The following is a 10,290-nucleotide window of genomic DNA, read 5'->3' on the forward strand; positions in this document are numbered from 1 at the left end:
AGATCAAGATTTGGGTATGAAACTAAAAGAGATGACAGCAACAGAAGGTATGGGTCATAAGTTTATTCTTGTGCACAAACCAAAGTACTGTGACTCACACCCAATATGCCAAAGGAAATTATCAATTTCCAGATCAAGCAGCAAATGTGACTGGTAGAAGTCATGGTGAGAGGGGAGTCCATGCCCCTCCAGGATCAGAGATCAGGACCTGAAGCTGGAAAGGAACAAAAGCTAGAGTTTGAGGTATGGGGTAGGACTGAAAAGAGATTTTGGCTCTGGGTGTTTCCTTGCCCTTTCCCAGGTAGTCATGACAAGCTGCAGAAGACAATGGGACAGGCTCAAAGGAGGCAGCACAGATACAAAATGTTCTTTCAACACTCAGCACACACTCTCACATCCCTCCACCATCATCCCCCTTCACTCTAACAAATACATTCTTCTCCCTCAACTTTTTCCCCAATCCCCCTTTTGTACATGGTTAGTTTCTTGTTACCCAACTTTACTCTCTGCCAACACTGCACTCTCCCTCACTATGCTCCTCTCTGGGGCTCAGTGAATTTCATTCGTTTCTGTTCTGCTCCTAGTTTCTATCTCACTTTCCACACCATGGCTCTTTTCTCCCTCCTTTGTGTCTTAAGTTCATAAGGCAATGAAGTCAATGATTTCTCCATTCTCAGAGGAAGTTTTCTTTCTTTTTTTTCACTTCCTGGATGCTTTGTTGCTCAGCATGGGCCTCTCAAGTTGCTAACTTTCTGAAATCCTGAGGAATAGAATTCTCAGTTCTATTCCTGGTCTAGCTGATATAACTCAGCCTAAACAAACTGCCCTAGCCCTTCAAGTCTTCTCATACTTTATGAGTTTCACAAAATGCTGTACACTTACTACAGATGCTGGTCTTTAACTCTAGTGCATCTCTTTCTTCCACTAGACTCCATGTGAGGATATCTGTCCTTCCTTTCATCAGCAAAAGGGTAAAACCCCAACTGGGTCTTTATTTAGACCTCTCTTCTTACTCATGCCTCAAACAGAAGAGCAAATCTGTGTGTACACACACACACTTGCACATACACACATGCACACATACATGCCTAGGTATATGCCAGCCAAGCTTGGGAAAGAAGAGTGAGGAATAGCAAATGACTAAGTGCAAGAAGAGGTCAATTCAGTCCCTTTGTTGCCTGCCTGGTGGAGAGCTTCTTGCTTGAAGTCTCAGTGGTATCTGCTCTGTGTGCTTCTCATTGAATGTTAAAATGAGGCCCACGGAGAAAAGCTCAAAGTAGAGAAATAGAGACAAGTGGAGGAGTATGGGTGAGAGACCTAGAGATAAAAACAGAGAGCCAGGCAAGGAACACAGAGACAAAGAGAAGCACAGACAGCAACGCAGGGATAGTATGTTGGAAAGCAGCAGGGAGGTTGGGAGTGAGGAGGAAGCTGGTGGATGGGGCACCAACTCCAAAACTATGGAAAAGGGAATTTAACCTCCAGATACCTGAAAGAGGGAGTGGGATGGGTAGGAGAATCAACTTTAGGAACTGGATGTTCCACCTCTCCTTGGTCCTGGGAGCTGTGCCCTGCTCAGTGGTGGCCTGCCCCAGGCCTCCACACATGAGCCTGCAATCCGGTTCTGGTGGCTGAGAACCGAGGCCTGGCTACCTGGAAGCCACAGGAGCTGGAGGAGGCCCCAAGACCCCTGGGAGACTCTGGAGGAGGGGCTGGGCTAAGCACAGGGGTTGAGGCCAGATCTGCCCTCCAGATAGGCTCATCCAATGTAGTGGCTGCTCGGGGAGCAAGCACAGTGGGGGCCAGGAGCTCTGCAGTGGGCTGGGGCGCTGGAGTGGAAAATCGGCGGATCTCCTGGACTCTGGCAGTTTTAGGGGGCCCTGAGGAGGTGGGGCCAGGAGTCTGGGGAATCTCATCAAAACAGAACATGGCAGTTTTAAGTTGATAGGGCTGGTGCCGCATGAAATCCAAAGCCTTGATACCCTGCTTGGGGGTTGCCCGGGGCCCCTGGGATTGGGCCTTATTAGGGAGTGTTCGGGCAGCTTGGGGGAAAAAGGGTGAGAGCAGTGGGTTATAAGCAATAGGAGGTGGGGCACGGATGTTGGGTGAATATTTCCAGGAAGGGGGCAGTGAGGGAGTAGGAGAAGGGCTTCTGGGCCGAGGGCCAGGGCCAGGGCCAAGGCCAGGACTAGGTGTAGCTTCCACCACATACCTGTCCGCTCGGCTCTGCCGCTTAGCAAACAGCTCCCCACCCCTGCCCTGAAGCCTTGGTGGTTCAGGGATTCCAGGCGAAGGGGCCGCCCCATTCACCAGCCCATCAAGGTACCCTCGAGATGGGGGCTTAGGAGCCACTGGGGGTGGAGTCTTGAGCGTCATAGGGGGTGGGGTCTTGGGAGGCATTGGAGGCGGGGTTTTAGGTGTCACAAGAGGCGGCGTCTTGTAACTCCTGCCCCCTGGTGGCTGCATGAAGTTGCAGGCTTCAGCACCGAGGCTCAGAGCATCCTCCTCTGGACCAGATTCAGCACCCCCAGCTCGGGGTTTTTCATCCAGATTCTGCACCAACGATAGTAGCTCGGGGTTGGGCGAGTTCTTCGTCTCCTCATTTCCTGGCCGGAACATCTGCTTCCGGGTCCCCCGACGCCGGGCCTCCTGGAGGATGCCGGTGCGGACAGCTGGCACAGAGATGCGCTGCTCCCGAGCACTGGGGGGCTCAGGGGCCGCGGAGCCTGGGGCGGGCGCCTCTGGGCGCGCAGCGGATCGCAGAGGCGCCGATAGGAAAATAGAAGCGGTGGAGGTCTTGGCAGCTCCGCTAGGGGAAGCGAGGGACTCTGGGGCTTCGCCTGGCGTAACAGGACGGTTAGGGGCTGGGATGTACAGGGAGCTGGTGGCCGTCACGGGGCCCGAGGGGCGTGGGGTACTAAGGGAAGCGGAGGCTGGCACATGGCTGGGAACCCCTAAGGTGAAGCTGGGCAGAGGGGTGGGCCCCTGCGGAGAGGACAAGAAAGGCGGTGGAGCGAGGCTGAGGCCTCCCAGGCTTTCATTTGCCCTCTTAGGGGCTAAGGGCCGGAAAATAACTGAGGTGGTACCTGGCCGCTGTCCTTGTAAGCCCGGAGTAAAGGGCCTGGCTGACCGGTTGAAGATGCTTGGAGCTGGGGTAGAGGCTCCACTGCCTGGGAGGAAGGGTCTAGGGCTGGCTGCAGGGGCTGGCGAAAGGCTGGATGGGAGCACAGCCGCCTCCGGCGGAGCACTTTGGGCCCGAGGTGGTGACTGCAGGCCTTGCCCGTTGAGCATGGCTGCTGGACCATCCCGGGCTACCTCCTGGGTGCTGGAGGCTGTGCGCTGGCGCTGCTGTTCAAAGAGCTGGACCCCTCTCCCAGAGGCCTCACTCAACTGCCCTCCCAGCCCTGGGCCCTGACCCTCTGCTGCGCCTGAGCCTGGCCTGGCCAGCTCCATGTCCAGATAGGGGCTGTCCCAATCCAACTGGTTGGTGAGGCTTCTGGCATCGGAGAAGACCTCCTCGTCCAGCTCAGACTCACTAGTTGGAGGGATGCCATCCTCCTCCTCCTCCTCAGCGCCTGTCCTAGCTGCAGCCCCAAAGCTCACTAGGGTGTATTTCTTGGCTCTCTGCCGACGTTTCTTAAACATAAGCACCCCCTTGGAGTGGGGGTTGGGGGCTGCGGTTAGCAGGGATGCAATCGTCCGGCATTTGGTCTTGGCCTCCTTCACACTCTTCTCTTGGAGGCTCTCTGCCCGTTGCAGTTCTGAGGAGGCCAGGAGGAAAAATGGTCAGTGAGCCTCTTCTAGTATTATTCAACCCCAGCCAGCTCCCTCAGGCCTCCCACCCCTGGTTTTTTCATTGACCTTACCCACACGGTCTCCTGCCTGTGGCAAAGTCCTCTAACTTAGGGGCAGAGTGGAAGGTGAAAGGTGAAACCAAGGACAGTTGAAGAGAAAACAGAGTGTAGTTGGCTGCCCTGACGCCACGCTGACTACAGCTCTCCTCCTATCCTCTCTTCCCTCTACTCTGCTCCTATTTCCCAGAGACGTGCTCTTACCCACACCAAATAATTCCTCCCCTGCCTCCCTCCATTCTTGGCTGGCAATGTGTGGTTGGGGTTGAGGTGGTGGGTCACTTCTCGTGGCAGGCAGGGACATGAAGCAGGTCCCAGGGAGAGAAGAGATGAGAAGGGACAATTTTCTCCCACCACAGAGACCATGTTAGGGGGCTTCTCAGAAAGTTTGGGGCTTATTCCCTCTTCTCACCCCTTATCCTTTATGATAAGGATACAAAGGATCCATAGCAGTGAGGGTCTTCATTCACTATTCCACCCCCATTATGCAGTCCACATCATATATATTCATAGAAATAACTCCCATCACACATCATTTCAACAAGAATATGGGTTGTGGGCATATTTTTTCTATGTACTTTTCTCTCTCATTCCTATATAACCTAGCTTATATACACCCTAGTTCACATACATGCATGTAAATACACATGTGCCTACATAAAAACACACATAGAGTCAAATACATTCACACATATGCATACTCTTATACACATATGGCCTACACATATGGCCCTTCTTCCCAGGGTTCCCCCTGCAAAGACCCTGTTGTTAATAGTTTGAACAAAAATTTAGTGCCAATACTGGACTTCCAACCACCAGGGCACTCCTCTGTGCCTCACACCCCTGCTACTCACAGCCAGGGAGAGCTTCAGATCGGAGATGCAGGAAAAGCCAGAGTGCTGCTCTCTAAGGCAACCCTCAGTATCATTAGGATACCTCAAGATCACCAGCTAAATATATTCTCCTTTTCCCCAAGCTGGGGGTGGGACTATAGAGGGCTTTGTGGGGGTCAGAGATGTCCCCTCTTTTCCAAACCTTCTAGGTAGAGAGCTTGGGCAGCCATTACCAGGCAGGCACACAAGGAATATGTACTAAGGGGAGCCAGGGCACGGCTTCCCATGCCATGCAGGGCCTGGGAGGTGGGACCAGGAAATGGGAGAGGCAGCCCTGCTGCTAGGGCCCTGCCATGGACACAAATACTCTCTGATCAATGATCCCCATGATCCCCTTCTGAAAAATTATTGAAATTCCATCTACTTTCCACTCAAGATACCAAACTCCTTTCTAATTAGGGCTCTCATTCCACCCATCCCAACATTTATACCACAGACTAATACTGTGGACCAGAGATAGGCACTGGAGTCAGAGTTCCATTCAGATTTTTGGATCTTGGGAGCGTTTTCACCCCACTGAAGTTCACTTTCCTCATCTGTAAATGAGGATGATAATGGCTACCTCATAAGGTTGCTATGAAGATTAAGTGAGATAATGTAGGTAAATTTAGCATTTAACAGCAGCCCTAAGGCTCACTGTGAGTAACAATTACTATCAAAGCTTTCTTTAGACTAGCTCACATGTACACAGACACTTTCTTGTTCACACATATCTTCTCCCACGGACTCCCACATACATCCCTGCATGTATTTATGGATTGTTCACATTTCTGTCTCTCACATACACTCTTCCCATGAGTTTTCTACAGCTCATGTGGTCACAAACCCCTTCGACATGTGGCCATAGCATCAGCCTATTCTGAGAAAAAGGCAGTGAAATTCTCTTGAGAAGAGAAGAGGAAGGCAAAAAGGAGGAGGGGATGACAGAGTAAGAATTTTCCCAAAGACCTCCCTTCCTAAACTGTTGATGTATTCCCCTCCATTCTAGATCCCAGAACTCTGCTGACTATGGGAGGTCTGTACCTGCATAGAACTGGTCCTGGAGCTCAGGAAACGGGCCTGGGACTTTGTCGCAGCTGGCTTGGCTGAGGGACTCTTGGCTGATGGGCTCAAAGGTCTCCATGCCGAGAAAGGCAGTGTAGGCTGGAGCAGGACCAGCTTGAGCCACCGCCCATGCCTTTTAAAGCCCCTTTGTCTTATCCCCAGAGCTGGCAGCTGAATGAGCTCACTGTGCTATTTTTGGGGCCTGACCCCCTGCCTTCTCTTGGCTGCCCTACAAGCCCTGGTGTGATGGACATGGGCACCTGCCTACCCTCCCCCCACCCCAACCCACTGGACAATGAGGTCTGCTTGGCTAAAAATATCCCTGAGCCACTAACTACAGTCTCACCCCGCATGATGGGAAGGGAGAGAATGCTAAAATGAGAATTGGGGATAAGCATGGGATCCTGGACATGCATCTGGAATTTGTGGGATATTGGACACTCTCAGCGATGTCAGACCCTAAACTGTTATGTCCTTAGCCTCTATTCCAGACTTAGAGACACAAAATTCTATGGATCAGGAATCAGAATGGTGGAAGGGAGGAATAAGAGATGAGAACTAAAGGGATAATCCTGAGATTTCCAAGGTGACATGAAAGGTATCTCGGGGAGGGGCATGGAAGGCATAGGACAGGGAGAAAGTTCACTCTTAGCCATTGTTCTGTAGCTCACATCAAAAATAGCAAAGAGCCTGAGATAAGTGGAACTGGCCTTTTCTGCCCAGGCCTACATTCTTGCCTGAGATAAGGAGCCAAAGATCCCTCCCTCTACCATTTCCTAGGGATCTCATGACTATCCCATAGCCTCCCAGTCCCCAGGAATCCTAACGGAACTTACAGTGTCAAAGGTATCTCTGATGCCATGCCTGCAATTAACACTGAAGAGCCCCTGTAAGCACTGCCCTGCTTCCAAATACTTCCCTGCCCCATGTCTGCACTCCGCCCTCACTTCGTCTGACATCCACAAAATCATAGCAACAACAATAAGCAAACCCTTCATCGATTCATATCCCTTTCCAACTTCCCTACTTACCCTGTTCCTGGGTTGGGTTGAACCACCTGTACCTTTTTGCCACACTGGTTCAAACAGCAAAAATAATGGGGACCATGAGAATAATTATTTTCCCCTCCTACTCATCACTCTTCTCCACTTGTCACCAAGACTATATCCAAGGGAAGCATAAGGTATGGTTATGGAGGGGTATATTTAGGGCTCAGATTGAAGGATCCTGGCTAGGGAAAAAGGGTTCAGGCACTCACTGGCTTCTTTGGCCTTCTGGGTGTAGGTGGTAGTAAGATCTTCTGCCACTGGGTGGGGAACAGGCCCCACCATAGGGATGAGATGAGGGCCAGGCCGGAGGGAGCCATGGGGCAACAGCAGGGCCTCTGCTGGGGGTGGCTGAAGGGTTGCCCCGTCCTCCCAAGATGGGGAGCTCACACGGCTGTCAACCTGGCTGGGAGGGCCAGGGACAGCCGGCACTGGCTCTGCAGGGCTGTCAGACAGGTAGACCTCATCAGGTGGGGCTCCTGGAGGCGTAGGCTTCATGGGGCCTCGGCGGCGGGGTCGGCGGGGCTTCTCCTGGGTGGCAGGGCCATCAGCATCGCTGTCTGTCTCTCCATAGTAAGCTTCACTGTCAGGAGGTGAGAGGAGCCTCCCAGGCTGAAGAGGCTGGGGAACTGGAGCACCGGGGGGCTCAGGACTCAGCGGAGATAAGGGCGACAGCACCTGAAGCTCACCAGGTGATGGAGATCGCACAGGCCCTTCATCCTCTACCCTGGATAGGAAAGATGACAGAACTTGAGAGATAGGGTGGATGACTGACACCTAGAGAGATCTGGAGGGGATAGGAGGAGGAGGTAAGGGAAGAGAGGGAACTGGCACATAGGTGGAATGGATGGGCTGGGAAGAGCAGATATCTGAAGACAAATTGGGAGGCAAATGTGCTTGGAGGGCTGTGAGTGGAAATGGGTTTAGAGGGAGATGTGATGATAAGGAGACAGGCAAGGGGTGAAGTAGGCCCACATACTCAAATGTCCACTCGATATCCACATCCCTTAATTGCAGATACATTCAAGCCCTTTGGGATGCCTATACTAACATCTACACTCCAGAACAAACATACAAGCAGAAATGGGTACTTGTTAGTTGCTGAAGCTAGGCCAGTGAGACATAGAGTTGAGACAGGCAATGGGAGCCCTAGACTAGGGGAACAGGAGTAGGGTGGGATGGGAGGGCTCCATACCGTCGCACAGTGAGGACAAGCTGATTCCCTGATGCATCAATGAGGCTCATGGCACTGGCATGAGAGAGGCTGGTACAGGAGACACCATTGATGGCCAAAAGCTGGTCCCTCTCTCGGAGTCCTGCTCTGCCAGCCTGGCTCCGTCTTCGGATCTGAGAAGATGACAGAGGAGAGATTATAGGTGAGGGAGGGCTCTAAGGGAGAATAGATAGAAGGGAGTTAGGACAGGAAGGACCCATGTGTGGAGGGGATTTTACTTTGCAGAGTAAGAAAGGGTAGGGAGGAGCTGCAGTTAAGGGGGCCTATCTAGAGGGAAGAAGGTGCAACTGGAGGAAGTAATACATCACATGAGGGGAGGTAGGGTAATCACCGAATGAAAGAGGTTTGAGGAAAACTGCAGGGGGGAGGTGCTAGAAATGTGCTTATAGCCCCTCAAGATTTTCCTCTAAGGGCAATATCTATACTAGCCAAGAGTTCTCTTCTAGGCCTTGGAATTCCAGGCATCATTATCTACACAGTCAAGATTTTAGAACAGTATTCCAGATTGGAGGGAGTCCAGCAGATTCTGGGAGATTGTGATTGTGTGTGTATATGTGTTCCATGTGTGCACATACATATGTTAAAGTAATAATAACAGTGGTGGCTATCATTTATTGAGTTCCTACTAAATTTTAGGCATGGTGCTAAGCACTCTACATGTATTACTGCATTTAATCCTTAGAATGGGTCTATGAAGTAGGTACTATTATTACCCACATTTTACAATTGAGAAAATTAAGCCTATATGGTGAAACCAAAAGGGTAACAACTTCATTTGACAGGCTGGATCTTGCCATAACCCTCTTAGCACCTAAAAAAGTCTTGCCTAGTGAGAGGAAGGATCTGGCATAAGGAAAGGAGCACTGAAGCCATGGGCAGGGCAGGACTGAGCTGAGCTGGGCTGCATGAGACAGCCTCAGTTCATCACATATCAGTTTAGTTAGAAAGAAATTAGAACCTTCCCTACATTCCTGGAGTTTGGAGTAAAGGACTCAGGAGAGCAAAGACTGGATGGCCAGAACTGGGCCTCTGCTACTATGGTGCTGCAGGGAACCGAGGCAGAGTCTTACTTTTTCTTTGCTCCCAGAAAGCAGGAATTTTTTAATAGCCCCTCACAAGAAGCCAGTGCTCAGACACTACTCCCTCCACCAGACTTGAGCATGCTTCCCTGCCCACCTACCCACCCCGACGCTCTTCTTCATAGCCTCCCGCTTCTCCCACATAGGCCACCACATTCCACTTCCCAGGTTCCCTTGAGTTCCCCTTTCCCTCAACCTCAATATATGGGCTCTCCCTTACCTTGGACACCTGTAATGGTTTCCTCTGCTCGGCCCCCCCCTGAAGTCGGAAGCCCCAGGGGGCTCCCCCTGACAGAGTGACCAGCACCTCCTCCTCAGCACCCATCGCTCAGCTTGGCCTATGGCCCTTGGAGTTTGGACAGTGTCCCAGGGAGAGAAGTCGAGGTGCTGGTACCTCGTCCGGCCTGTCTGTCTGGTTGTCCTGCTCCTGCTGCCCCAGGCCTTCCCCGCCACACCACACACCACAGGCAGGCAGCTTGGCCCTGGGATCAGTACAGTCCAGCACACGTGTCCTGTCAATCGAAGCTGTGCTCAAAATAGTTTCCGGCTGTACTCCCTTCCCTCCCCCAGCCGTATTACTCCCAGAACTAATTATAGTAAAAACTTTTGCCCTCCCCTGTTCCCCATTCTCCTGCACGGGTCCTTTATTCAGGACTCAGAGTACTAGCTCTCTGGGCTCTATAACTGATGTACACCCTTTCAGGGACTGTGCCTTCCCTGATAGGATCGTTTTCCAGGTGATTCTAATGAGCACTCTGCGTTAATTGAAAGCCACTGGCATAGCATAACAGCTGACACATAGCACTCAATAAATGTTTGAATAGCAAATAAATGGATATTTAGATACTCTCTTCTCTGATGAGGTAAAGTAACTATCTGAAGTCACATAGCTAATAAATGATGGAACAAGAATCTGACTGTAAATCCGAAGTATTTTTTTTGACTATATCATACACCAAGGCAAACAGCATTTAGCACTTAGCAGAGCAGCTATTCCTGGAAACTCTTGATAATTACAGTTGCAGCACCATAATGTTATGTTTTATAATAGAAAGAGATCTCTTAACATAGGGCACATTCATGTATTGGAAACCAAAAATAAGTAGATATTTTATTAACACGGCTTGGCATGTTTATGCACAC

General features: G+C 51.2%; 1 protein-coding gene across 3 annotated transcripts; it reads right to left on the reverse strand.

Annotated features, from left to right (window-relative positions):
* Positions 1-48: 48 nt before the first annotated feature.
* On the reverse strand, positions 49-9,692 carry SYNPO2L (synaptopodin 2 like). 3 transcript variants are annotated; one of them, XM_023645281.2, is made up of 4 exons: positions 9,368-9,692; positions 8,030-8,181; positions 7,047-7,561; positions 49-3,761 (listed from the first exon to the last, which is right to left on the reverse strand). In XM_023645281.2, the coding sequence occupies exons 1-4, from the start codon at positions 9,470-9,472 to the stop codon at positions 1,576-1,578; spliced, it is 2,958 nt and encodes a 985-aa protein (XP_023501049.1). In that variant the 5' UTR covers positions 9,473-9,692; the 3' UTR covers positions 49-1,575. The 3 variants fall into 3 exon arrangements, with proteins under 3 accessions (XP_023501049.1, XP_005602535.1, XP_070083447.1); XM_005602478.3 differs by having other exon boundaries at positions 5,768-7,561; positions 9,368-9,640; XM_070227346.1 differs by having other exon boundaries at positions 5,768-7,561; positions 9,542-9,637.
* Positions 9,693-10,290: the final 598 nt, after the last annotated feature.

The sequence above is a fragment of the Equus caballus genome, chromosome 1 (genome assembly GCF_041296265.1).
Source record: "Equus caballus isolate H_3958 breed thoroughbred chromosome 1, TB-T2T, whole genome shotgun sequence".
Classification (NCBI taxonomy): Eukaryota; Metazoa; Chordata; class Mammalia; order Perissodactyla; family Equidae; genus Equus; species Equus caballus.